A 22,642-nucleotide genomic window follows, 5' to 3' on the forward strand; every position below is an offset into this window, starting at 1 on the left:
CTTGATGTTGGTCAGCAGAACGGATACCAAATAAATGGCTGCCACTGGCGAGGAACCCATTCTATTTGTGATGCTGAGATAATGCTTTCCCCAGGTCTGATTAACCAGACTGAACGCATGTTCAACTGAAATCCTGCGCCGTGACATCGCTTTGTTGAAATGCTCTTGTTCATTTGTCAACTGTCCACCGGGTGGGCGTTTGAATGCAGACATGATTGCATATGATTTCCATACGCAGGATCACCATATAGGAAAGGTCGACTCTCCTCTGAGACACCCGCCTCTTCGAAAATCCTTCGAAGTTCGTCTTCAATGTTGCTTTGCCTCCAAAGGATCCAGTCACCTCTGCTCCCGATTATTGGCCCTGATATCGAAGATATTAGACCATCCGGAGTCACAATGCTTTGAAATCTCGAAACCATGAATGGGCTTGTGCCCTGAACAACTCAGGCCTTGATCCTCTGTTGGACGGCCAATCTCCTGAATTGTGCCATCAACAAACCTCCAGACACAATCCTCCGGCGCCCGAGTTCGCAATGTGGTGGTTGTAGTCCCTCAGCTTCCCGAGCGTTCAGGCGGCGCCTATCCCAGCGTAAGAAGGCCCTGAACGCTTAGCCAAATACCTAAGTAATTGCATCTAGAAAAACAAGGGAGATGTATTATGCATGGCGTCCGAATATGTACTAGATGCTAAGGCGCTAACATGCCGCTAGTAACAAAAGATTACCACGATGTAAGAGCCTTGTATTCAACGGGTGACCTACGAGTTTCGCTGTCCAGGACGCCTCGCGTACTACTACTCAGTACATCTCAGCTAGTTAACCGATTAACACCCACTAGCTCATCGATAAGGATCGCCGCAGGGCAGTTGCCATTGTTGGGACTCTCGCTGCAGCACAGACTGCGATACATACGGTTGCAGCATTCTTCATCGCCTATATCCAGCTGCGCTTGCTAAGAGGACCCGCCACGACTGCCTCGAAAGCAGCTCAATCTTGGTCCCTCCGATACAATGATATACAAACTTATCTTGGAGAAGCGCTCGCGCTAAAATCCGTTCAAAAGGCTAAAGGACATCAGATTGTCGGATTGGGAAAAGGCCAGCACTAATTTGGCGCACACTCGTAATTATCTAGCCGAGAATGAAAGGGCCGTCAGGAGGTTTGTCGATCCCGCCCAATGTGGGCACATATGACTGTCAACGAACTGCCATCGTCGGCTTGGGGGCGCCGCCGGGAAGATACAGATTGCACTCGAGATTGGCTTTCGGGTCCACGGGAACTGGAAAGAGAGGAGAAGTTTCAGGGGCCCGACGATCCAGACATCCTCATTAGCCTCGACGACCTCGCAATTATCTCTGAAGATCAAGGACAGTTCGGAAAGGCAGAGGAAATGTTTCGACGAGTAATGAATGGGTCGGAGAAGGCTGGAACGGAACCATCCAAACAACATCTCCAGTGTCCACAACCTGGCTAGCGTCCTCGCAAGACGAGGTCAGTATGAACAGGCAGAGGTGATGCATAGACGGGCATTTGAGTGGCAAGAGAACGTGCTGGGACCCGACCATCCAGACACCCTCTGCAGCATCAGCAGCCTGGGCGTCGTCCTTTATCATCAAGGACAGTACGAAGAGGCAGGGGCGATGTATCGAAGGGCACTGGAGGGAGAAGAGAAAGTGCTAGGTCCCGACCACCCAGACACGGTCGACAGCGCCAACACCATCACACTCGCTCTCGACCGTCAAGGGCAGTACGAAGAGGCAGCGGCGATGTACCGAAGGGCACTGGAGGGACGAGAGAGAGTTCTCGGCCCCGACCATCCAGGCACGCTCATCAGCGTCTACAACCTCGCAATAGCCCTTGGACGTCAAGGGAAGTACGAAATGGCCGTCACAATGTATCGAAGGGCAACAGACGAAGGGCCATAGATAATCTGGGGGGAAGACGTTGCCGCCTAACCATCAAATACCATCCGCATTGCGGACAGCCTTGCGCGGATCCCCGAGAAGCAAAAGGCTCCAAAAGATCCGGGATAATCCGTCTAGGAGTCCGATGGCTACCGCCATACAGAATGTGGTTCTCGAGCAAAAGTCACATCATGGCAACTGAAACTTTACAATTCTCCATCATTGCTTGGGCTTTACAGTCCAAGCCATCATAATGGTGATGCAAAGGTTTAGCATTGTATGCTGGAATACAAATACACATCAATCATTTTACGTAATCCGCCTTTTATTCTGAGTCGACATTGACATCAGAGCAACTTACAATCAATGGTATGCTTATAAAATGGATGACACAGACAATAGCATTCAAAATAAATTTGATTGTGTCTGAATAACGACGGTAGGGTCTGCAAGAAACTTACTCGTATGCGGTGTGTGAATCGTTACCCTACCGAACCGCTGACTAATACTGAACGCTCGCACGTGATCCTCGGCCACGGACCAATGGTTCAACATCAATGACGCCCGCAACAACGTCATGTCTCCACCCCGTTCTCCATACCGAAGCAACAACTGTCCACAACCACAGCTTGCAAGCAGTTCACTCTGGTTGTCAACTGAGCAACGGCCGCCCAATATGTCGGAATTCGTGGAAACGCTCAGCAATTATGTTGACTTCTCGCAGCGGAGCTTCAAAAGTTAGTCCGCCCATAGAAACCTTTGCAATCACATGCTTGGACGTCACTAACACTGGGATGGCTAGTCGCGGCTTTGAGTATTGCATTCAATCCGATTTTCTGGAAGTATGTCCAAAAGCCCTATTTCTGTGTGTATGAGAAGCACAGCTGATCAATTGACTGCAGTATCGCTGCTCGAACAGGTATATACCTCCGTTGCAGCCGACATAGGACCAGAAAGCGGTGCTTGATCACTAAATAATGATTTGCAGAATACAACACTCGCCTGCTCACCAAAATCTTTCGCAGCCCCTACACCGGCTGCTACGCCCTTGGCATCACGATCTTCAGCCTGGGCATTCTGCGCGACAGTCTCTACCACAAGGCGCTCGCGGACCAGCCATACTACGCGCCCGTGCACCAACCTTACCTGGCCTATGTGTTGTTCGCCATCGGCAACGTCCTGGTGCTGTCGAGCATGTGGGCGCTTGGCTTCACGGGCACGTACCTGGGTGACTACTTTGGGATCCTGATGGACGCGCCCGTCACAGGGTTCCCGTTCAATATCTCGGGCGCGCCGATGTATTGGGGCAGCACGATGAGCTTCCTTGCCGTGGCGCTGTATTATGGCAAGGTTGCCGGGCTCGTGTTGACGGCGGAGGTGTTTGTAATGTATTGGCTGGCGTTGAGATGGGAAGAGTGCGTTCCCTTTTCCATACGGCTTTATGGTGATGGTGCTAATGGTTTGTACTTGTAGTCCGTTCACTGCGGAGATTTACGCGAAGCGCGACCGGGAGCGGGCCAAGAAGAGCTCGTAAAGAGCAAACTTTTCCTTCCCACGGGCTTACCAGAAGGAGGCGGCACGACTCATGAAAAGTGGATGATCAAGGATCTTCAACATCCTCCATGCCTCCCTTATGGAATTTGACCAGTGAGACTTGGCGAATGCCGGAGCGGACATGTTGCATCTTCAACGATGGATGATGAATGATGGGACGACATGAAAAGGCTGAATGTTATATAAAATGATGTTGATTAGAACATAGAACCAGTCGGAATGAGATATAGAGGTTATGTACATTGACCTCGACGCCCATGCGGAGACTTACTACCAGTAATACATTCAGGAACTTGTAGAGAAGCACCCCAACCCGGCATCCATCCAAATCGTAATGCGTATCCCAACAACGCCGAACCCACAAGCATGTATCAAAATGACCACCGACCACCCATGATAAATAAGCACCACATTGATCAATCGGACGAACCCTCGACCTTTTCCACTTCCATGATCACACCGCCCCCAATGAACTTGATCTTTTCCACCAAGAACCCTTCCCGGTCCAACGCAGCGATCTCGTCGCCGCCACCGAGACTGACGCCGTTGACGAGGATGTTCGGCACGGTCTTCCGACCGGTCTTCTTGGCGAGGAGATCTTGCAGCTCGACGCCGAGGGAGTGGTCGTCCAGCTCGACGACATAGGGCGGTGGAACGATCTTGTAGCCGTCGAGGAGGATCTTTTTGGCGCGTTGGCTATGAGGGCAGTAGGTTTTGGAAAAGATGATTACTGCATTCAAGTCAGTACCAGCTCTTTTACGTCATCGTACAAAAATGTACTCACCTGGAGCCCGTTTCAGAATATCGTTTAATTCCGCGATTGCCTCTTGTTCCCCAGAGGTTTGCTCCCTGATATTCTCGTCTTGCTCGTGTGATAGGTACTGTTCCGCCTCATCCTTCCCCTTTTGAACCTTGATCTGATTACTCTGCTGCTTGGGCCGGGACATCTTCTTCCGCCCGGCAATGGAGACCTCCTCAAACTCCTCTGACTCGGACGACCCCCGGTCGTCCTCCTTCTCTTTCTCCTTCTCCTCCTGCACCTTCTTATCGAGATTCTCATGGGTCAACACGACCTGTTCGTCCTCATCCTTCTTCTTATCGGACGAAGTCGACCCTGCCAAATTCTGCGACAGCATAAACCTCTCCCTCCTCCGCGCTGCCCTCTCAGCCTCGGCCTCCTGTTTCGCGGCGGCCGCTGCCAGACTCGCCTCTTCTAGCTTCGTCGCCGTGGTTTGGTAGAATTTCCGTCTTTGAACACCGCCGCCTGCGTCAGTCTATACTGTCCATCAGCTTTATCGAGTTCTGGAGACAAATGTGGGTACCGTGGCATGTCGATCTCATACCGTCAGATAAAGGACGATCACCACCAGCATCACCGCGGCGATGACGTAAAGTCTTGACCTTGATCGTCGTCGCGGCCGCATTTTGATTCTGTGATTCAACGTAGAACCTGCAGTTATATACTCCTGATTTCCGTTCAGTGATGAGTCCGACCAATTACGATCGTGACTTCGACAATTTCGAGTAGTTAACTTAGGAGACAAAAAAAAAAGCTCAATTCCTGTGATTTGGACTTGAATTGTTTTTGTTGATTATCCTTCGTCCGGTCGGAACGAAGGAGCAACTGAATTTGCTATGTCATGGATTCTTTCAAGCGCGCGCGTGTCGCCTCCTGTCCATGAATCATCAATTGTTGGTCGGCTGAACTTCATCGGGCGCTGATCGACGAATGACATTCGGCTGGGAGGCGCTAGTGCCGGCTCTGGTAATTATCGCAGTAATATATTACTATTCTTGGGCTAGCGTGGCTCGGCTTGCTTGGCGGGTCTTCAGCTTCCAAAGCCCGAAACCCCAGATTTCATCTCTTGCTCGTCAAGAACTCCGCTGTGGCAGAAGTGGTACATATGTACTAATTAGATGACATCGTAGAAGTTCATATATTAATTAGATAGTAAATAGAAACTATGCCATTAGATACACGAGATCGCCATCCTGATGCAAGCCTTCCCAAACCAGGGGATGTACTCCGTATAACTACAAAAGAAAAGAAAAAGTCCAAGCAAAACGAACGAAAGACTATGATGGAATGATTTCACACCATAATGCCCGTTCTCGAGGCATGATGTGAGATCGTCGCGCGCCGCACGCCTCGACGCCCCTGTACCAGCGTCGTCCAGTCTTCCCACTCCTTGGCAATCTCCGAGAGCACATTGCTCATGACAATCGCCGACGCCATCAACCCGTGGCCCTCGCCTTCCAGCACGCGCACCTCGCACCGCCGCATCGTCTTGCCTAGCCATCGCACGTTGTCCACAGGCACCCGCGTGTCACGGCTGCCGTGGTGGATCACCACTTCCCGGTTGATGTCCACGTACCGGAAGCCGATCGTCTGCCGTCGCTCCAGGCATACCAGCAGGTCCACCGCCGGGTTCGCGTTCGTCGTCGCAAGCTCCCAGATGCGGTAGGTTAGCCGCGTGTCGTATTCCTGTTGTCGCTCGCGCGCGGCCGCTGCAGCCGCTGCCGCGGCGGCGGCGTCATTGGTGGTTAAGTTGGTGTTGCTGTTGGGGTCGGATGGGTTGGAGGAGGTGTGGTCACCGTTTGGTTGGTCTTGCCCTTGGGCTGCGTCGGTCTGGTGGGAGTCAGCGAGTAACTTGGTTGGGAACTCGCGACTGATGCTCTTTCGCTTGGCTCTTCGGGGCGACTTGGGCAGACTTGTGGTGAGGCTCGTGCTGGTCGCGCTCATGAAGCTCGAGTTGGCAACCTTTAAGAACGGCACCGGAAGCGCTCGAAGGATGCGCTGGGAATAAGGCACGGCGTTGTTCGGCAGCGGCTCCTTGTGTGTCCCCATGCCAGACATTTGCGATGGTGGGATCCACGGTGCCAGCAGGTGAATCCGACCTCGGATGTGCTGCGGAATGCGCAGTGCCGTTGCTAGTGCATAGATGGCTCCCGCCGAGTGGGCTAGGATGGAGAAGCGGGTGATCTTCAAATGGTTGCAGACAATCGCAATATCATCTAAACTCGGTCAGTACCGTCAGGAAAAGGATAAATGCGCAAATGGAAGAGAAGAGGATCCTGCATACCAGGCCAGCTAAGCGGCGTGCCCATGCCATCCTCATAAGGATCACTCTCGCCAACACCAGGTCGATCAAGAGTGATCAGGCGGAGCTTGAGCGTCCGCGCGAGTTCATCGTAGAATGCCATCAAGTATCGCGTCAATCCCATGCCTAGACAGCAAAAAACAACGTAGCCCTTGGGGTCGCCGACCTCGGAGAACGCAATCATCCGCCCAGTGCGAGGATGCGGGACTTTCTGCGTCAATCGTGGATCGGACACGTACGCTTCCACGGCGAGGTCGATCGAGTCCGCGCTCGATGGCCGTTCCTCCGCAATTGACGGCCGCACGGGCGATACTTGCCCGGACACCGTGCGCCGATGGTGCTTGTTCCCGGAGGGACTGGTGGGATGGTGATCCAGCTTTTCGAAAGACTGCCGCTTCTTGTCCCGTATCTCCCGCGGGCGCCGGGTCTGCACGGCCGGGGACGGCGCGCTCTCGTCGAACGGCTCGCCCAACCTTGGATCGCGATTCTCCTTGCCCGGTGCGCTGTCTCTTGATCGTTGCTTCGAATGCGGGTCGGTCGCCGACCGACGGTCAGTGGATGACGAGCGCACTTTCTGCGACGGGGCAGATGCGGGGCCCTTTTGCATTTCCGTTTTGATGCGCTGCTGCTGTTCCTTGACCTCTTGGATCCGGCGGTTTGTCTCCTCCGTGTCCTTGCTCTCTGCTTCCGCCCTGGAGTCGCGGTGAGACGAATGCCGGGTCGTGCTGTGCGCGGACCGGCGTTTCTTGCTCGATGTACTTGCCGTGCTATGTCGCAGAGACGAGTCCCGCTGGGGGATGATGCGACCACTGCCAATTCCCCCGGGGCTGGCGGTGCTCGGGCCCGCGATCCCCACGGGAGCGCCTCGATCCTCCTCATTATGCACGTCCCGCGTGTGGTCCGACTGGGCCCCTTCCTCCACCAGGTCGGCCATGGACTGTCGAGAGCGCAGACTGGCGCCGCTCCGCGGCATGGTCAGCTTGGACCCGTCATCCGCGCTCGACGGCTTCTTGTCCTTGTCCGACACCAGTTCCCGCGATCCGCGCTTCAGGGACGACAGCTGACCTTTGAGGCTTCTTCGACCCGAGTTCGACGAAGCGATACTGGCGGTGCGGGACGGGCGAATCCCGGGCTCGGCGGAGATCATGCCCATGGTCGACGAGGCATTGTCGTCGTGAGCGACCCGAGATGAGGTATGCGAGCTCCGGGACGACGGCCGCGACTGATCACGGCCGAAGCTAAACTTGTGTCGCGGGGAGCGGGGTGACGACGGCACAGGGGCGGGGGCCATACGCACGACGGGACTGATGGCCGCATCGTCCGGGTGGAGATACGGATCGGTTGACTCGGCGGGGGTTTTGTATGCGCCATAGTCCATGCCGAACCCGTGCTCCGAGGATCGTCCGTGCGAATTCGACGGCGTGCGGGTCGGCGACGGAGGGGCCGTCTGGGTCCCAATGTGCGGCATGCTCTCGAAATGGGTCTGCGCCGGGGTCGAAATGCTCGACAGTGAGGAGATCAGCGAGGAGATGACCTCGGGCGACGTGGGCGGCAAGGGTGGATTATTCATGTTCTCTGACCGAGGCGCGTTGGACGATCGCCCCGACAGCGATTTGTGGCGCCATGAACTGCGGGAAAGAGAGCGATGACGGCCATGCCCGTCTGCGCCGGATTTTTTGTGTTCTCTGCGGTTGGAATCCATCTCCCCGGATGGGATTCGGGTCCCTGCCTACACCAGCGCGCTGTTTCTTACGGGCTGAGGGGCTGCGAGTCTGCGAGGAGAACCGCAATGGCCACGTCCGGCCGCGGTTCTTGCAGTTCCTTGCGGAATAAGCGCGGTTCCCAGGATCTACAGATGCAGGTTAGTGATCCTCTGACGGTCTGGGGGCGGATCTCGGTCATTGGAAGCGAAATGCAACGTACCAGCTACCGAGTTACCCCTGGTCGTCGTTGCTCGCAAATGAAATTGATGCGCTCCTGGCATCCGGCAACGCTGCAGCTGTTCCACCATCGATCCCTGTGTGATTGGGAACAGGGCATGCACATCCACGCAAGGGATATGCCGGCTTTGCGCAGACAATTCTCCAGCCGAGAAGGAATTGCAGAACCAGGGAATCACTGGATGGTCATGGACAGTCGGAGAAACTTAGAATGGATTCTCTGCCCACGCGCTGGAGGCTCCAAGCTAAGACTGAACGAGCCGGTTGCGAGCGTTAGTTGGATCCCTCTTGACGCCCCCTAAGGCCCCAGTCACAGTGGAGCGGAGGCGGCCACGATGTGGACTAATCACGTCTGAGACGACGGTACGGCTCTTGGTCCAAGAGAAGCCGGAGAAAAGACTGGAGAGGGGCTTGGAGTTTTAGAAGCAGCATTACGAGACCCGAGGACTGGCAGCCGTTAGTTATTGTGATCTGATAATCAGGGGTTGAAATTCCCTAAGGCCTAGGGCCGACTTCAGTGATTGATCCTCATTGTAGCCCCTGATAAAATGCACCGATCACAATCACATTGGTCCCTGTCAGACTATTGTGGAATAGGCATTGATTCACTCTGAATGCAGGGACAGACTTTATGCAGCCCCATGGATTCGATTCGCCATGGCGGCCATGCTCCAATCTCCATGCTTTTTTTTTCTTCTCTTTTTTTCTCCGGCCACAAATACACTTTAAGGACGGTCCCACGCGTCCGGCTAGACCCGGCAATCCCGATCGAGCCCGAATATTTGGGAATTGGGATGGCTGAATACAGTTTATCGATCTTGTAGATCTTTTGGGGGCGAACATTCGCGGATTCCATTGATCCCCTCGGTGTGGTTCAGAGCGGATCGTTCTCCATCGCAGCATTTGCAGTTGTTATGTGTAAAACTCAAAACTAACTCGCTGAGGGAACAACGAAAGATTGAACAAGGATTTCAAAGTACTAAGCAGTGCACGTGATCTGCAGACTAGGGACGATCAACTGGCTTGAGACAAAGGAGTCAAAATCTCGGAGCCGGAAGTCGTGGGTTCGAACCCCGTCCGCGTTCTAAATTTAATTTTCCATTCTTAGTGTCTATCAATCCAGCAGAGCTGGAACCACACTCCACTTCCGAGAGCCTAACGAGAGAGAACAGCTTAGGCCTCGAACGCAGTGACTCAGCGCCATTGATGAAAGGCGCATGCTAGTGCTGGCCTCGGCAGCACTACAATCTTGTCCGCGAAATAGGCCATGACTGGCGGAGTCTTGCCTCGCGACAATCCCGTCCGCAATGGACGCCTACCCAGAGGACTACGTGACGCACAATTCACCGCTGGTCCTACTCTCCGGGATCGACGCGGACCATGAAACATCTTCCGACGACGCCGAAGATCTGTTTCAAGGCCGAGGGACCCAGATTGAATGTGATCTCCCCCCCGTGACCGGAGTGGCTGCGGAGAACTTGCGACTAGCGTTTCTCGCCCACGATGCCTCCAATGCACCCTGGAGCGCATGGGCCCGCGCCCAGCAGAGCGGAATCGGATGGCGAGTCAGATTTGTTGGCCGGGTAAGCTGCTGCCCTACCGCCGGGTCAACACTCACGTCGCTCATGGGTCAAATGCTACACAGTCTTTCCATCTGCCGCCTCGAAAAGCCGACCTGCCGTCGTCGCCACCGGCGAGCCCGGGCCAGGGTGTTCCTGTCGCGCATTCGCCCCTCTCACCGTTGACGCCGAGCTCGCCCACGTTCCCGGACGGCATCCTGACGCCGCTATGGGTCGGAAAACATCAACGTCTTGTCCCCGCGGCGGCGATCCATGCTTTGCCGTTTTGCGCCGATCCGAACATGAGCACGCTCCGAGACAACCAGCTGAAAATTGCTATTCGCGACCTGAGGGAGACATGGGCGTCCTCCGGTTACAAGAGTCGGTTTGTGGTGATCCTCGTGGGCGAAGAGGGATTGGAGGCGCGAGACATGGATGAGCGACTGGCCAGCATTCGGAGGGCGACCAATCTGGATCCAAGGAGTCTCTTCGTGCTGCATCCGGATCTTTCTCCAACCGAGGTCAAGGAGTTTGTGCGCTCGCTGCTGGTTTCCCTGCAGTCGACGGTAGTAGAATATTACCGTGACCTCTCCAAGCACGCAAGACGGAAACGTAATAGAGGGTCAATTCCGCCGCCCACGGCGCCGCCAACGGGAACATCCAGGATTCTGTCGCTCCAGGAGTGGAATATTCGGTACGAATTCAAACTGGGCATCTTCGCCGAATTCCGGCAGGAGATGGAAGCCGCTCAGCGGAACTACGAAAGTGCGTACGATATTCTTTTTAGCCAGGGGGTGTTTGAGTCCATTGGTGGGCGATTCAATGATGCCCGGCTGCTATCGGATGCCCTTGCAATTCGCATCATCCGATGCCTGCTCTGGACGGGCCAGACCACAGCTGCAGTGCGATTTTGGCTCAGCCACCAGTACCGCATAGAGGATCTGGTCCGATGGAGAGGCCGCGGAGCCCAAAGTTATGGATGGGAGGCATGGCTGGCGAGGTGGTCGACAGTGATGGCACAGTTAATCACGCGGGCACAATTACCTGGATTCTCGCCGGACATGCTGCAAGATCCAGAACGCCTGCACCAATCGATTTACCACCCACCCGAGAAAAACACAGTTCAGAGTGACAGGATCCTCCCTTGGGAATACCTTCACCATGAGGGATACTGGTTGCACCGATCAGCGGCTCATCTGTCCCGTCGCCGTCGTTTGGCGGAGCAGATCCCGGAGGAAGACCGGGTTCCCCCAGACCAACAGGCCACCTCAACCGGGAGGTCTCAATTTTATGATACCTACCTTGTCCCTGAGCCACACTTGGAGGCAGGCTTCGATCATTCCGTGCCCACCATCAACGCTTTGAAGGCATCCCTGGCCCATTTTGCCGCTCGGCAACAGACTCGAAAAGCCGAAGGCCTCAGCTTGGAAATCGCCATTGAATATATCCGGACGGAACAATGGGAGGAAGCCCACAAGATTCTGCTACCGATTTGGCCTCGGTTGACATGGAGGTCCTCCGGGTGGTTTGATTTGATGGCTGAATTTGCATGGACCCTACGGGAATGCTCTCTTAAGGTTGGTGACTACGAGACATTGATGTGGGTCAACTGGGAGCTGTTGAATCGCGTCTTTCCACCTCGTCCTGAGTGGGATTACAATCTCCACAGGTGTCTGGAGGACGTGGACGTAGGCATTCCCAAGCCAACGATCGTCCTGCGAGCGGGTGACGTGATTCCTTGCTTGTCTGCTTCTTTGGTCTTCGAAAAGGCCCAAGGGAACGTTGGCGAGCCACTCCAGCTTCAGCTGGCCATCACGTCTGTGGCACAACTGGACTCTGCACCCATCACTCTGTCTGAAGTCAAGATGGCCTTTGAAGGCGGGCTGCGACCCATCATTTTGCTGCTACAAGAGTCGCAGGAGAGCGAGACGACGTCGGACCAAATTGCCACTGTCCCGCTACGTGATTCTACGGACTCCCTTGATTCGTCGACGTTGTCGTCGCCGACACATGGGCTAGCCCCGATGGTAGGGACCGCAGACCTGAAGTTCCATCCCTCGCAAACCAAAGTTTTTAACTTGACTGCGATTCCTCGAGAGGCAGGAGAAGTAAAAATTGGATCACTGGATCTCAACATTGAGACCGACAAGTTCAATCTCGTGTACACAAACATCAGCCCCAAAGAAGCCTCTTCTTATTGGTGGGATGAAACAGCAGGGGCCCCTAAAAAGAGGAGGATCGGTCGCAACCGGGACACTGCCGTGTGCAAGATCCAACCGAAGCCTCCCAAGGTTGCTATTTCGACTCTGAATCTCAGGGAAACATATTATACCAATGAAGAGGTTGTGCTCACAGCGGCCATCCAGAACAATGAAGATGAGGATGCAGAAGCCACTCTGCAGGTCAGGCTGTTTGGGCGGCCTGAATCAAAGTTGACACTGTCGTGGCTTGACCAGAGCGAGACCGCAGACGACGCGGATATGGAAGCAGTAAACAGTGCGCATTTGATTTCGCGATCCATTGGTACATTAGCGCAGTCGGGCACTCTCGAGATTCCGGTCGGCATCTCTAACACCGTGGATGCGCTGACCTATGAGCTGGAAATCTCTGTGCGCTACTTCCTACGCTCTGATCCGGAAACACGAATAGCCAAGACAATCGTCACGAAGCTCGCTTTTGTGAGACCGTTTGAGGCCAACTACGAGCTTTTGCCGCGCATTCACCCAGACCCGTGGCCTGATTTCTTCCATCCGGATGAAGCGGCGGACGGCGAGGCGGCCAAACCGACCGGCCTGCAGCAGCGGTGGTGTCTCAATGCAAAAGTGGTTTCCTTTGCCTCGGAGCCCCTAGTCGTTGAAAAGGCGACTCTTGTTATGCTCAACCTTCATGGCGCAGCTGTGTGTGACATTGGGCCGGAGGTCCTCGTCACTCCGGAGGCCCCCCAGATTCTCCCCGAGGAGCTCCGCGAGTCGGAGTTCATTCTAAACGTGCAAAAACAGAGTCTAGAGGATCGCCGTTCGGCGGCCATCGATCTCGCTCTTCACATCCAATGGCGCCGGCCGACGAGCGACGAAACGGCACCGAAGCAGAGTGCCGTCACCGTCCTTGCCGTCCCCCGCTTCATGCTTCCAATGGGCGAACCGCGCGTGCTGGCCTCTGCCGTCTGCTCGAAATCCCAGCCCGGACTCGTTCACGTGGACTACACGCTGGAGAACCCGTCTTTGCATTTCCTGACCTTCACCCTGACCATGGAAGCCAACGAACACTTTGCATTTAGCGGTCCCAAGACCAAAGCCATCCAGCTCGTCCCGCTGAGCCGGCATACCGTGCGGTACAACATTCTTGCCTTCAAGCCGGGGATGTGGATCCAGCCCCGGCTGCTGGTCGTTGACACGTATTTCAACAAAACGCTCCGGGTGCTCCCAACGGAGGGCATACGGTCTGACAAGAAAGGGATTCTGATATGGGTTGATGCCGAATAATTTTACGTGTGATGTTATGCTCGTACATAGACAAAAGAACAACGTTGTTCATTGACCCCGATCGAAGCGTCCTTGAATCGGAGGCATCCCAAAGCGGACGTATTGTAGGGCGTATCACGTGACAAACCCTAATCAGGAGGTTGCAACACGTTACAGTACTTATCGTTTCGCCGAAGGCGGTGAGCCCCATGTCGCGTCGGGGCTCTCCAAGTCCAGAGGCGGAGAAGTTGAGCGCTCGATGATCATGCGTCCCGGCTCGCAACTCCAGTAGATTCGGTTTCGATACTGGATGGGGAATTCTTTCATGAGTGTGACCGTCTTTAGAGAACCGTTCCGAACGTCCAACTTCTCTTTTCGATCCGCGCTCTGTGGATCAGGTTGCCCGGTTTGCTCGAACCTTGAGCTAGGTGCAATCAGGTCGTGAAGCTGCGGCTTTCTTCCGGTCATCATGGCGACGCAAGCAGCTTTGATTGCAGACACGATTGTGGGACTGAAAAAGGCTTTGCAGCGGGAGAATGATTGTATGATTTGTTTCTTTGCTTTTTTTTTTTTTTGTTCTGGAAAACGCTGGCTGACAGATGATTTTTTTTTCTCTTCCCGCGCAGTCACCGGTCCTGATGAGCCTATTACCCAGCCCACGAATCGAGGAAATAAGCTACGTGCGAATGCGCAATATGTACGCGAGGGCGCGCTGGGGTATGCCCGTCCCCAGGAGCAGTACAAAGAGGTGCTGTCTAGAATAACCAAAGCTCTCTTTGAAACCGGGGGAAATGCTGATTGTTGACTGCAGAAAATCAATCATGCGGGATATACGCGCTACATTCTCCGACGCAAGCCGCCGCGGTACGACTCCGAGGGCGAAGAGATTGACGAAGAGGACGAGGATGTCGAGGGCGAGTCGGCGGAAGAGGATCCATTCGCGGACGTTCACATAGAGCGTGAGTTCTTTGTCGCTCATTATTGGAGTTTTTTAGACAGAACATGAGGCTGATTGAGATCTCCTTGATGCGCAGATATCTTGGCTCCTTTAAAGCACCCCTCCGAGCTACCCGATCATCCCTCTCTCTCACAACCTTACAAGTCCAAGGCCCTTTTGACGATGACCCAGGCCATTGAGGAGAAGTTGCGCAAGGAGCGCGCTCTCCTGTGGCGCGCGAGGAATCTGCATCGGCAATTTTTAGGGGACCCGGTGTGGATGCCTTGCGGCAAGGTCGAGACGCCCGAGGACAAGTACATCTTTCTAGAGCGACCTCCGGCCGAGGCACCTGGGACGACGAACGGGACCACGGTCAAGGATGCGCCGACGGGTGAGCCTTCAGAAGCTGACCAGCAAGCGCAAGCCCTTGCGACCGGCGATGTTGAAATGCCGGATGCGCCAAATACGGAGCCCGACGGTGGTGCCAATGGGAAAACACCAAAGACGGAAGATGTTGACACGACGGTCAAAGATCTGCCGCAACATCAAGAGGGCAACAACTCCGAGGTCGTCGCCAATGGTGCCACCACTCAGGAGGACGCAAAGCCGGCACAACAAAGCAACACTAATAATGGCGATGTCGACATGAGGAACGCAGACGACACCGAGCGATCCCGCTCATCATTGTCACCGCCGCGGCGCATGACAACAAGAGCCCAGGCAAACAACGCTCCTTCGCCGGAAGAGGCAAGTACATCGACGGAGATTCCATCGATTCATCCCCTTTTCCTCACTCCTCAATCCATCCTACCGGACAAGAACCTCGGCCTTCCCCCCGCTGAAGCAGAAGAAACCCGGCGCCTGCTGTGGTCGTTTATTCAAAAACAGGAAGAAATCGTGCGCGGGTTCGAGACGATGCTGGAATCCCTTCTGCGGGCATGCAGGATGAAAGACGATGTCTTTGAATGGTGCAAGGCTGAGGCCCATGTCGGCGAAATGAGCGATGGGGAAGACTGGTACGATAAGGAGAAATGGGGGTTAAAGGAGGACGAGGACCTCCGAAAGGGGGCCGACGAAGACGATGGGGACAATAATGCCGATGACGGGGGTGGTCGCACAACGGGGAAGAGAGGAAGAGGGAGAAGGTGATCAATTGAAGTGGGTTTTCAGTTCGGTTTCTCTGGCGATTGATTTCCATCCGGCGTTGGATGTTAGGTGGGCGTTGATGGCTGGTTTCATGATACAGCGATGGGCTTTGATACCAGTGGCCTATTCATCTCGTTTCGCTTTGGTTCGGCATTAGACTGTGCGACCTTTTACTAGAATGATTTCCACTCGAACTGCGTCAAACCTGATTCCAGTGACTGAGAAGTCATTTCGGTGGCATGAGTTGTATTGCTCGTATGCCAGTCAAAAGGCGCGAAAATGCGGCATGAAACACCCGTTAAGTACCTGTCTAGGAGTGCAGTTTCCTCGATTCGCAAAGCACGGTTTGGTTTGTATGCTAGGAAAGGACGAGCAACCTCATCCTTCAATAATGATAGCACTCGCTTGGTGTCGATGGCCTATGGGCGGACTGCAGACCTGGAGCAAGTCTGACTTGTAGCCCTAATACCATAGGTACCTAGGTAGTGGCCTTACCCTACCAGTACAGTTATGTACACTTCGCCTTACCCTCTTTCGATCTGAATTCAATTGTAGGTAGTGTGATATATGCTCCGTAGATATGTAATTAATTCGAATCAGTCCAGAGTTACAACGGAACCGATAAACCAGCCCGGAACTTCTTGTTTCTGTGGACCTATATGATACTAACTACCAAGTATCCCCAAATTTATGCGGTGTCAGTTCGATGAGCATCTTTCATCTGGTAAAAGGCCCCGAACGTTCATTTCGGGGCATGTCTGCCCCGATGATGCGAAGACTACCTCGAGTACTATGTTAGTCACGTGACTAGAATGTGATCTTTTCACGTGATCGACGCTAAACCCAATCAGGCGCGTAAGCGACGCACAACCAAGCGGAGCCTTGAGAATTTCGCTCCACTATGAAAAAAGGCGTGAACTCTCTTGACGGCCGACTCCAAGACCGCATCCACGCTCGACACACGCACGCATCCTCCCCTTTTCCTCTCTCCTCGGTCATTGTCTCAGACGACAGCACAGCCGATAGGTCAAGATGCGGTACATTCACTCCGAGGAGACGCTGCCGATTCCGGAGAACGGTGAGCTTTCGATTTCGATTTTCCCCGACGATGTTATTTTGCTTCGGCTGCGGTTCGTCCCTGGACATGTGGTGTTCGTTGGAAGGATTGATGGGTTGCAGTGGCGGATATGAAAGGAGATTGCACATTGAGGAGACATTCATGGCGTTTAATGGGCACCGGACTGTCAGGGCGTCGGTACATGGTCTGGGAGGGCTGAGGCCGATGATTGCCAGAGATCGGAAACCCAACAAGACATTTACATGTCCAGGGACAACCTGCATGTCCGCATTGAAGTATCCGCAACGGAGATACTGACTAAATTCTCCCCACAGTGAGCGTCCACATCCGCTCGCGGATCGTCACCATTGAGGGCCCCCGGGGCAAGCTCACCAAGGACCTTTCGCATATCAACGTGACCTTCGGCCGCCCCAAGAAGAACCTCATCTCGATCGTACTGCACCATGGCGGGCGCAAGGCTGTCGCCACCCTGCGGACCGTCCGCACGATCGTCAACAACATGATCATTGGCGTCACCAAGGGCTTCCTCTACAAGATGCGCTACGTCTACGCCCACTTCCCGATCAACGTCAACGTCGAGAAGCGGGAGAACGGCCAGTACGAGGTGGAGATTCGGTATGCACCAGTCTATCCTCCCCCCGTTGGGGAAGATTACTCTCGTTCATTTCTGACGTTGGTAGAAACTTCCTTGGTGAGAAGGTCGTCCGCCGCGTGCTTGCGCAACCCGGTGTGGAGGTTGCCATCTCCACCGCCGTCAAGGATGAGCTCCTGCTCTCCGGAAACTCGCTGGAGGCTGTGTCGCAGAGCGCTGCGGATATTCAGCAGATCTGCCGAGTCCGCAAGAAGGATATCCGAAAGGTAAGTGTCAAGAGTTTAGCGTACAGAGGACCGAGAATGAGTACTGACAGTCATGCAGTTCCTGGACGGTCTCTACGTGTCGGAGCGAACCAATATTGTCGCTGACTAGAGGGATAATGACCGATGGGAATGTTGTATGTTCTGACATTGGGCGGTGTTTGCCATGGAATACAAAATTCAAGGGATATTTCGTCGTCTTCTTTTTGAACTTTGTAGGCCTTTTGTCATAGCATTGTCGTACTGTAACCCTAACCCTCTTACTTGGGAGTTCCTGCCGAAGAGGATTTGGATGACTCAGCCAATCAGGGATGATTTACCATGAACTCTGCTGTTCGCAAAATGGTCTTGAACTGCTGTTCAGCTGCGTTACTCATGGCATTGCTGCATTGTTAAGACGAAGAAGTGGTCAGTTGAGATATACTCTGCTTGATCGGGGAATTAATCTCAAAGGCGTACAAAGTGCGGATCATGCACCGACGTTGGATGCTGTCCAAAGCATGTGAAAGGGGCGACCAACCCACCCATGCATCCTCACAGTCACTACTGCATACATGCTTATCTCTCAAAATCACAGCGATATACATGATCTAAACTGATTTGATCTATCAAACGGACGATGCATTATCCTCTCCGGAATGAAGACAACAGCAAAAATCGCGCCCCGCATCTGGGGCATTGTCATGGCCGTCTTGTACATGATTCTTGATGTCTCGGTGTTTTGGAAAGAGGTACAGTCATCTTCCCAAGTCGCCGGTGATTGCTTGACTGAGGATCTTCGATAGAGGCTGCTGTCATGGTGGTGCTCGCGCTCGCCGGCGGAGAAGCTGTTCCATGCGCTTCGGCATGCAGAGACGTTCGAAGAATGGGAGGAGATCGCTTACAAGCTGGACGAAGTGCTCGGCAATGATTTGTGGTACGTCATTTGAGTCCCAGGTTGGAGGGACCTTGGATGGGACTGAGTGCGATAGGCGCCAAAATCCTACGAGTAAATATTACGACTACCGTCTGATCCACCGACGCCTGGAAGCCATCATCTCCGCGCGGGAAAGAGGGGATATCCTGACGCTGGTGAATCTCCTCCGTTCAGGGCTCGTTCGCAATCTAGGAAACATTACATCGCTGAAGCTCTTTACGCGGGCATACGCCGGCACCAAGGTGCTGATCGACGAGTACATCGCCCAGGTGGTCTCGTCCATCCAGTACGTGACCAGTTTCCAGACCTCGATACCGTCGTCATCCCCTCCCAGCGCTCTCACGTTTACGGCGCAGGCGAAGCTCGAGCTGTTGCACGACACGCGGCAGGCGTTTGGGCGCACGTCACTGGTCCTGCAGGGCGGGTCACTCTTTGGCTTGTGCCATCTCGGGGTGGTGAAAGCGCTGCATCTGCGCGGCTTGCTGCCGCGGATCATTACAGGAACGGGCACGGGGGCGCTGGTCGCGGCGCTGGTCGCGGCGCTGGTCGCTGTGCATGCCGAGGATGAGCTGCTGGATTTTCTCAACAGTGATGCCATTGATCTGAGTGCGTTTGAGCGGTCCCGCTCGATGCAGCCGCCTTCTCGGGAAGGCGGGCTGCGGAGCATCGTGAGCCGGATTAAGCGCTATCTGCGTGAGGGCAGCTTTCTTGATGTCCAAGCGCTGGAGGAGTGCGTACGGGCGAATGTTGGGGACGTGACGTTTGAAGAGGCGTTTGCGAGGTCCAATAGGGTGCTGAACATCACCGTGACGCCCAGCGGCAGGGCATCATTTCCGACGTTGCTCAACTACCTCACAGCGCCGAATGTGGTATGTTTTTCCTTTTTTTTTTTTTTTTTTTTTTCAACTGGGCCCGATCGTAGCTAAAGCGGTTCAGTTGATCTGGTCGGCGGCACTGGCAAGCAACACGTCGAGCTCCCGCGCACGGGAGTCCCCAGTGACTCTCTACTGCAAGGACCTGAATGGGGACATCATTCCGTGGCCGCACAGCGCCGACGTCACCTTTCGGCCCTGGCGCTACCAGAAGAGTCTCATGGGCCGTGATTCCCCGCTGGCGCGGCTCGCCGAACTCTTCAACGTGAACCACTACATCGTGTCCCAGACACGGCCGTACCTCGTTCCGCTGACCATCTCCGCCACCACGACGCCCTCGTTTGCGAGCTCGTGGTCGTCAACGCCGAGTGTCTATCGTACCAGGGAGCCTTCCACACTGCATAGGCTCATCAAGCAGGAGTTATTTCATCGGCTGCGACAGCTGCATACGCTGTCACTTCTCCCTCAGCCTCTCGCTCGGCTCTTGATTGACGAGTCAATTCCCGGTCCAAGCATCGCGATCCTCCCGGACCTCTCCAGCCGAGATGCCTTCAAGTTGTTCCAGTACCCGACCAGGGAAGGATTGAAGCATTGGATTTCGGCCGGCGAGCGAGGTGTCTGGCCGGCGGTCGCAGCGATTCGGGTCCGGTGTGCCATCGAGGCGGAGCTAGACCGAGGGTTTGCGATGGTTCGAAGAGGCAAGGGCCCAGCGCCAGGGGACGGCGAGAGGGAGAGTGAGGACGTTGAAAGTACCATGCAGAGTCCTGACATTCGAAAGAGGCGGTTAAGCTCAGACCAGATCACGCTGTAAGCTTTAACTCTTGTTGCGAGTTGGATAGCTTTCCAGAATCGGAAATTTTTTGGTGACCTTGTGGATGTGAACAAGGCCATTCCTAGCTCTTACACTCTCATGAAACTGACAGTGAATAAAGAGCAATGACAGTGTGAATTTATGGAGCAAGCTAGCCGAGCGGTGTCCTTTCCACAGTTTATCTCCCTCCCGCCCTCCGTTGGACTCTGCAGTCAAAGTATTCCGCTGTCTACTGCAGCCGCAGAAACGACCGACGAACACACAACATAGAGTTGTTCGCGCATACTTCATGGAGGTTGATTCAAGGTTTATGCAGTATGTAGCATATAGCTACAGAAGGATTCTCAGATCATCTCGTGGATACCTCATTATCCCGACCAACTGCTTGAGATACATTTAGGTGAGTATCATCATACAGATGGACAAACTATTGGCGTTTACTGACAGCTGCTACAGTATCGTCATTCTCGGAAATATGAACGAAGCCGATGATATCGACATCGGCCAGCTACTCAGCGAGCTTCCCTACATATTCGGCGAGTCGGACCTCCTCGACGCCGTCCTCAGCGAGGACACACTCCACGCGCAGCTGGGCCAGGAACCAGAGCCGGATGTAGATGACGAACTTCCTCCAGATTATCATCTCGCGACGCCGTGGACGACAAGTCAGACGATTATGCCTCCCTCACCATCTTTGTCGTCCTCCTCCCCACCCGCGTCTTCGTCTTGCGACGACGAGATGAGCGGGGAGGATGAGAGAGTTGAGCGTCAATGGCATGACGGGTACCCCCCGCAGCACCAGGGCCAGCCGCTTCCTTCGAATGTCTTCGAGGCCCACCTCACCCACGACACTGAGGTGCGGCATCCTTGCGGCCTGGTCGATTACCACCTATACCTCACCTGGTTGGAACGAGGGTCGCGCGGGGAGACGGCCATAACACGGCTCAATTCAACGTACCTGCTCGACATCGGAACCGGGTCCTGCTATCCCATCTCCTACGAGGAATTACTCGCCAACCGCCACCACCCTCCACTTCCGTCGCAGGATGGTGGTTGGCGCAGGCTCGATTTCAACGGCTACCTTCTCAGTCACAGCCTCCCCGTACCTGCAGACCATGCCGGCACCGCAAGCGGCTTCCACTACATACTCGCGTACGATATCTGCGCGGACTCACTCCTCGTCCGCGCGTTCGACGTGCTGCCGGGACGGCACGACCTGCCTGATCTTTGGCCAGACGGCACTACACTGGCGAGGTTAACCGTGCAGGAACTCTACTCGGTGATGCATCGCAGCATCCAACTTGACGAAAGTGACGGTAATATTGTCGTCTCGCCGACACGCCTCACCGCGCCAGAGAAACCGAACCATCACCGTGACGAGCTCGGCATGGAGATTGTCCTGGCGGTGCTGCTGTGTCGGTGGGTGGGGGATTTTGCCGACATTTTGAAAAACCTCCCTGACGGAGACTCGGCTCATCCGGTGGTTGAGACGATTAAGGGAGATATGTTCCGCGCCGCGTTCGAAGTGTATGCGACCCTCTGGCGGCTGGTTCTCGCGAGGGCCTCGTGCCGGCTGTGGTCGTCGTCTTGCTCCGGGGCGTATAATGAGGATTTGCTGGATTATCGGTTGTCATACGATGTGGGGGAGTTGTTGGATGAGAATTGGGTGCCGCAAACTTTGGAGGAGTGTGAGGAGATGCGTTCGCAACTGCGATGACGAGGGAGAAACAGGCGGATTGGCCAAGAGGAAATATCATATCATGTACGAGTACCGTGCTAGCTCGTAACGAAGAAAAAAAAAAAAAAACATCCGCTCGCAAAACTCAAATTAAGAACTCGCCGACACGCCTCACCGCGCCAGAGAAACCGAACCATCACCGTGACGAGCTCGGCATGGAGATTGTCCTGGCGGTGCTGCTGTGTCGGTGGGTGGGGGATTTTGCCGACATTTTGAAAAACCTCCCTGACGGAGACTCGGCTCATCCGGTGGTTGAGACGATTAAGGGAGATATGTTCCGCGCCGCGTTCGAAGTGTATGCGACCCTCTGGCGGCTGGTTCTCGCGAGGGCCTCGTGCCGGCTGTGGTCGTCGTCTTGCTCCGGGGCGTATAATGAGGATTTGCTGGATTATCGGTTGTCATACGATGTGGGGGAGTTGTTGGATGAGAATTGGGTGCCGCAAACTTTGGAGGAGTGTGAGGAGATGCGTTCGCAACTGCGATGACGAGGGAGAAACAGGCGGATTGGCCAAGAGGAAATATCATATCATGTACGAGTACCGTCGTAACAAAAATCCAAAAAAAAAAAAAAAAAAAAAAAAAAAACTCACATTATGCAAACAGCCATACCTCAAACGAAAAGCAGAGACCCATATGCATCCGACATGCTGCGGTCAGTGACCCAGCTCCTTGTTTTGTCCATCTCCCGGAAAAAATGTTCATCTTAAGTAAATCATATCATGAAACGACAAACCAAACCCATCACGCCTGAACATCGCATCTAGCTAG

The 22,642-nt window shown here is 54.4% G+C and overlaps 10 protein-coding genes across 10 annotated transcripts; 7 read left to right on the forward strand and 3 right to left on the reverse strand.

The window, feature by feature from the left end:
• Positions 1-1,411: 1,411 nt before the first annotated feature.
• Positions 1,412-1,927, forward strand: VTN31DRAFT_4023 (uncharacterized protein; the record flags this gene model as incomplete). The annotated part of the gene is made up of 1 exon (XM_069404366.1): positions 1,412-1,927. One exon carries the CDS (start codon positions 1,412-1,414, stop codon positions 1,925-1,927), a length of 516 nt encoding a protein of 171 aa, XP_069261346.1.
• Positions 1,928-2,582: 655 nt separating this feature from the next.
• VTN31DRAFT_4024 (uncharacterized protein) lies at positions 2,583-3,440 on the forward strand (the record flags this gene model as incomplete). Its single annotated transcript, XM_069404367.1, has 5 exons — positions 2,583-2,643; positions 2,709-2,748; positions 2,809-2,825; positions 2,895-3,321; positions 3,380-3,440. 5 exons carry the CDS (start codon positions 2,583-2,585, stop codon positions 3,438-3,440), a joined length of 606 nt encoding a protein of 201 aa, XP_069261347.1.
• Positions 3,441-3,876: 436 nt separating this feature from the next.
• On the reverse strand, positions 3,877-4,884 carry VTN31DRAFT_4025 (uncharacterized protein; the record flags this gene model as incomplete). Its single annotated transcript, XM_069404368.1, has 3 exons — positions 3,877-4,190; positions 4,245-4,734; positions 4,804-4,884. 3 exons carry the CDS (start codon positions 4,882-4,884, stop codon positions 3,877-3,879), a joined length of 885 nt encoding a protein of 294 aa, XP_069261348.1.
• Positions 4,885-5,552: 668 nt separating this feature from the next.
• Positions 5,553-8,131, reverse strand: VTN31DRAFT_4026 (uncharacterized protein; the record flags this gene model as incomplete). Its single annotated transcript, XM_069404369.1, has 2 exons — positions 5,553-6,475; positions 6,544-8,131. The coding sequence occupies 2 exons, from the start codon at positions 8,129-8,131 to the stop codon at positions 5,553-5,555; spliced, it is 2,511 nt and encodes an 836-aa protein (XP_069261349.1).
• Positions 8,132-8,310: 179 nt separating this feature from the next.
• Positions 8,311-9,357, reverse strand: VTN31DRAFT_4027 (uncharacterized protein; the record flags this gene model as incomplete). The annotated part of the gene is made up of 2 exons (XM_069404370.1): positions 8,311-8,410; positions 9,224-9,357. The coding sequence occupies 2 exons, from the start codon at positions 9,355-9,357 to the stop codon at positions 8,311-8,313; spliced, it is 234 nt and encodes a 77-aa protein (XP_069261350.1).
• A 451-nt stretch (positions 9,358-9,808) lies between these two features.
• On the forward strand, positions 9,809-13,542 carry VTN31DRAFT_4028 (uncharacterized protein; the record flags this gene model as incomplete). The annotated part of the gene is made up of 2 exons (XM_069404371.1): positions 9,809-10,084; positions 10,147-13,542. 2 exons carry the CDS (start codon positions 9,809-9,811, stop codon positions 13,540-13,542), a joined length of 3,672 nt encoding a protein of 1,223 aa, XP_069261351.1.
• Positions 13,543-13,990: 448 nt separating this feature from the next.
• On the forward strand, positions 13,991-15,607 carry VTN31DRAFT_4029 (uncharacterized protein; the record flags this gene model as incomplete). Its single annotated transcript, XM_069404372.1, has 4 exons — positions 13,991-14,063; positions 14,148-14,269; positions 14,333-14,480; positions 14,556-15,607. The coding sequence occupies 4 exons, from the start codon at positions 13,991-13,993 to the stop codon at positions 15,605-15,607; spliced, it is 1,395 nt and encodes a 464-aa protein (XP_069261352.1).
• A 1,029-nt stretch (positions 15,608-16,636) lies between these two features.
• On the forward strand, positions 16,637-17,649 carry VTN31DRAFT_4030 (60S ribosomal protein uL6; the record flags this gene model as incomplete). Its single annotated transcript, XM_069404374.1, has 4 exons — positions 16,637-16,682; positions 16,997-17,297; positions 17,363-17,540; positions 17,599-17,649. 4 exons carry the CDS (start codon positions 16,637-16,639, stop codon positions 17,647-17,649), a joined length of 576 nt encoding a protein of 191 aa, XP_069261353.1.
• A 571-nt stretch (positions 17,650-18,220) lies between these two features.
• On the forward strand, positions 18,221-20,136 carry VTN31DRAFT_4031 (uncharacterized protein; the record flags this gene model as incomplete). Its single annotated transcript, XM_069404375.1, has 4 exons — positions 18,221-18,268; positions 18,323-18,453; positions 18,509-19,322; positions 19,390-20,136. 4 exons carry the CDS (start codon positions 18,221-18,223, stop codon positions 20,134-20,136), a joined length of 1,740 nt encoding a protein of 579 aa, XP_069261354.1.
• A 475-nt stretch (positions 20,137-20,611) lies between these two features.
• On the forward strand, positions 20,612-21,853 carry VTN31DRAFT_4032 (uncharacterized protein; the record flags this gene model as incomplete). The annotated part of the gene is made up of 1 exon (XM_069404376.1): positions 20,612-21,853. The coding sequence occupies one exon, from the start codon at positions 20,612-20,614 to the stop codon at positions 21,851-21,853; it is 1,242 nt and encodes a 413-aa protein (XP_069261355.1).
• Positions 21,854-22,642: the final 789 nt, after the last annotated feature.

The sequence above is a fragment of the Thermomyces dupontii genome, assembly GCF_041956625.1.
Source record: "Thermomyces dupontii strain NRRL 2155 unplaced genomic scaffold VTN31scaffold_3, whole genome shotgun sequence".
Lineage (NCBI taxonomy): Eukaryota > Fungi > Ascomycota > Eurotiomycetes > Eurotiales > Trichocomaceae > Thermomyces > Thermomyces dupontii.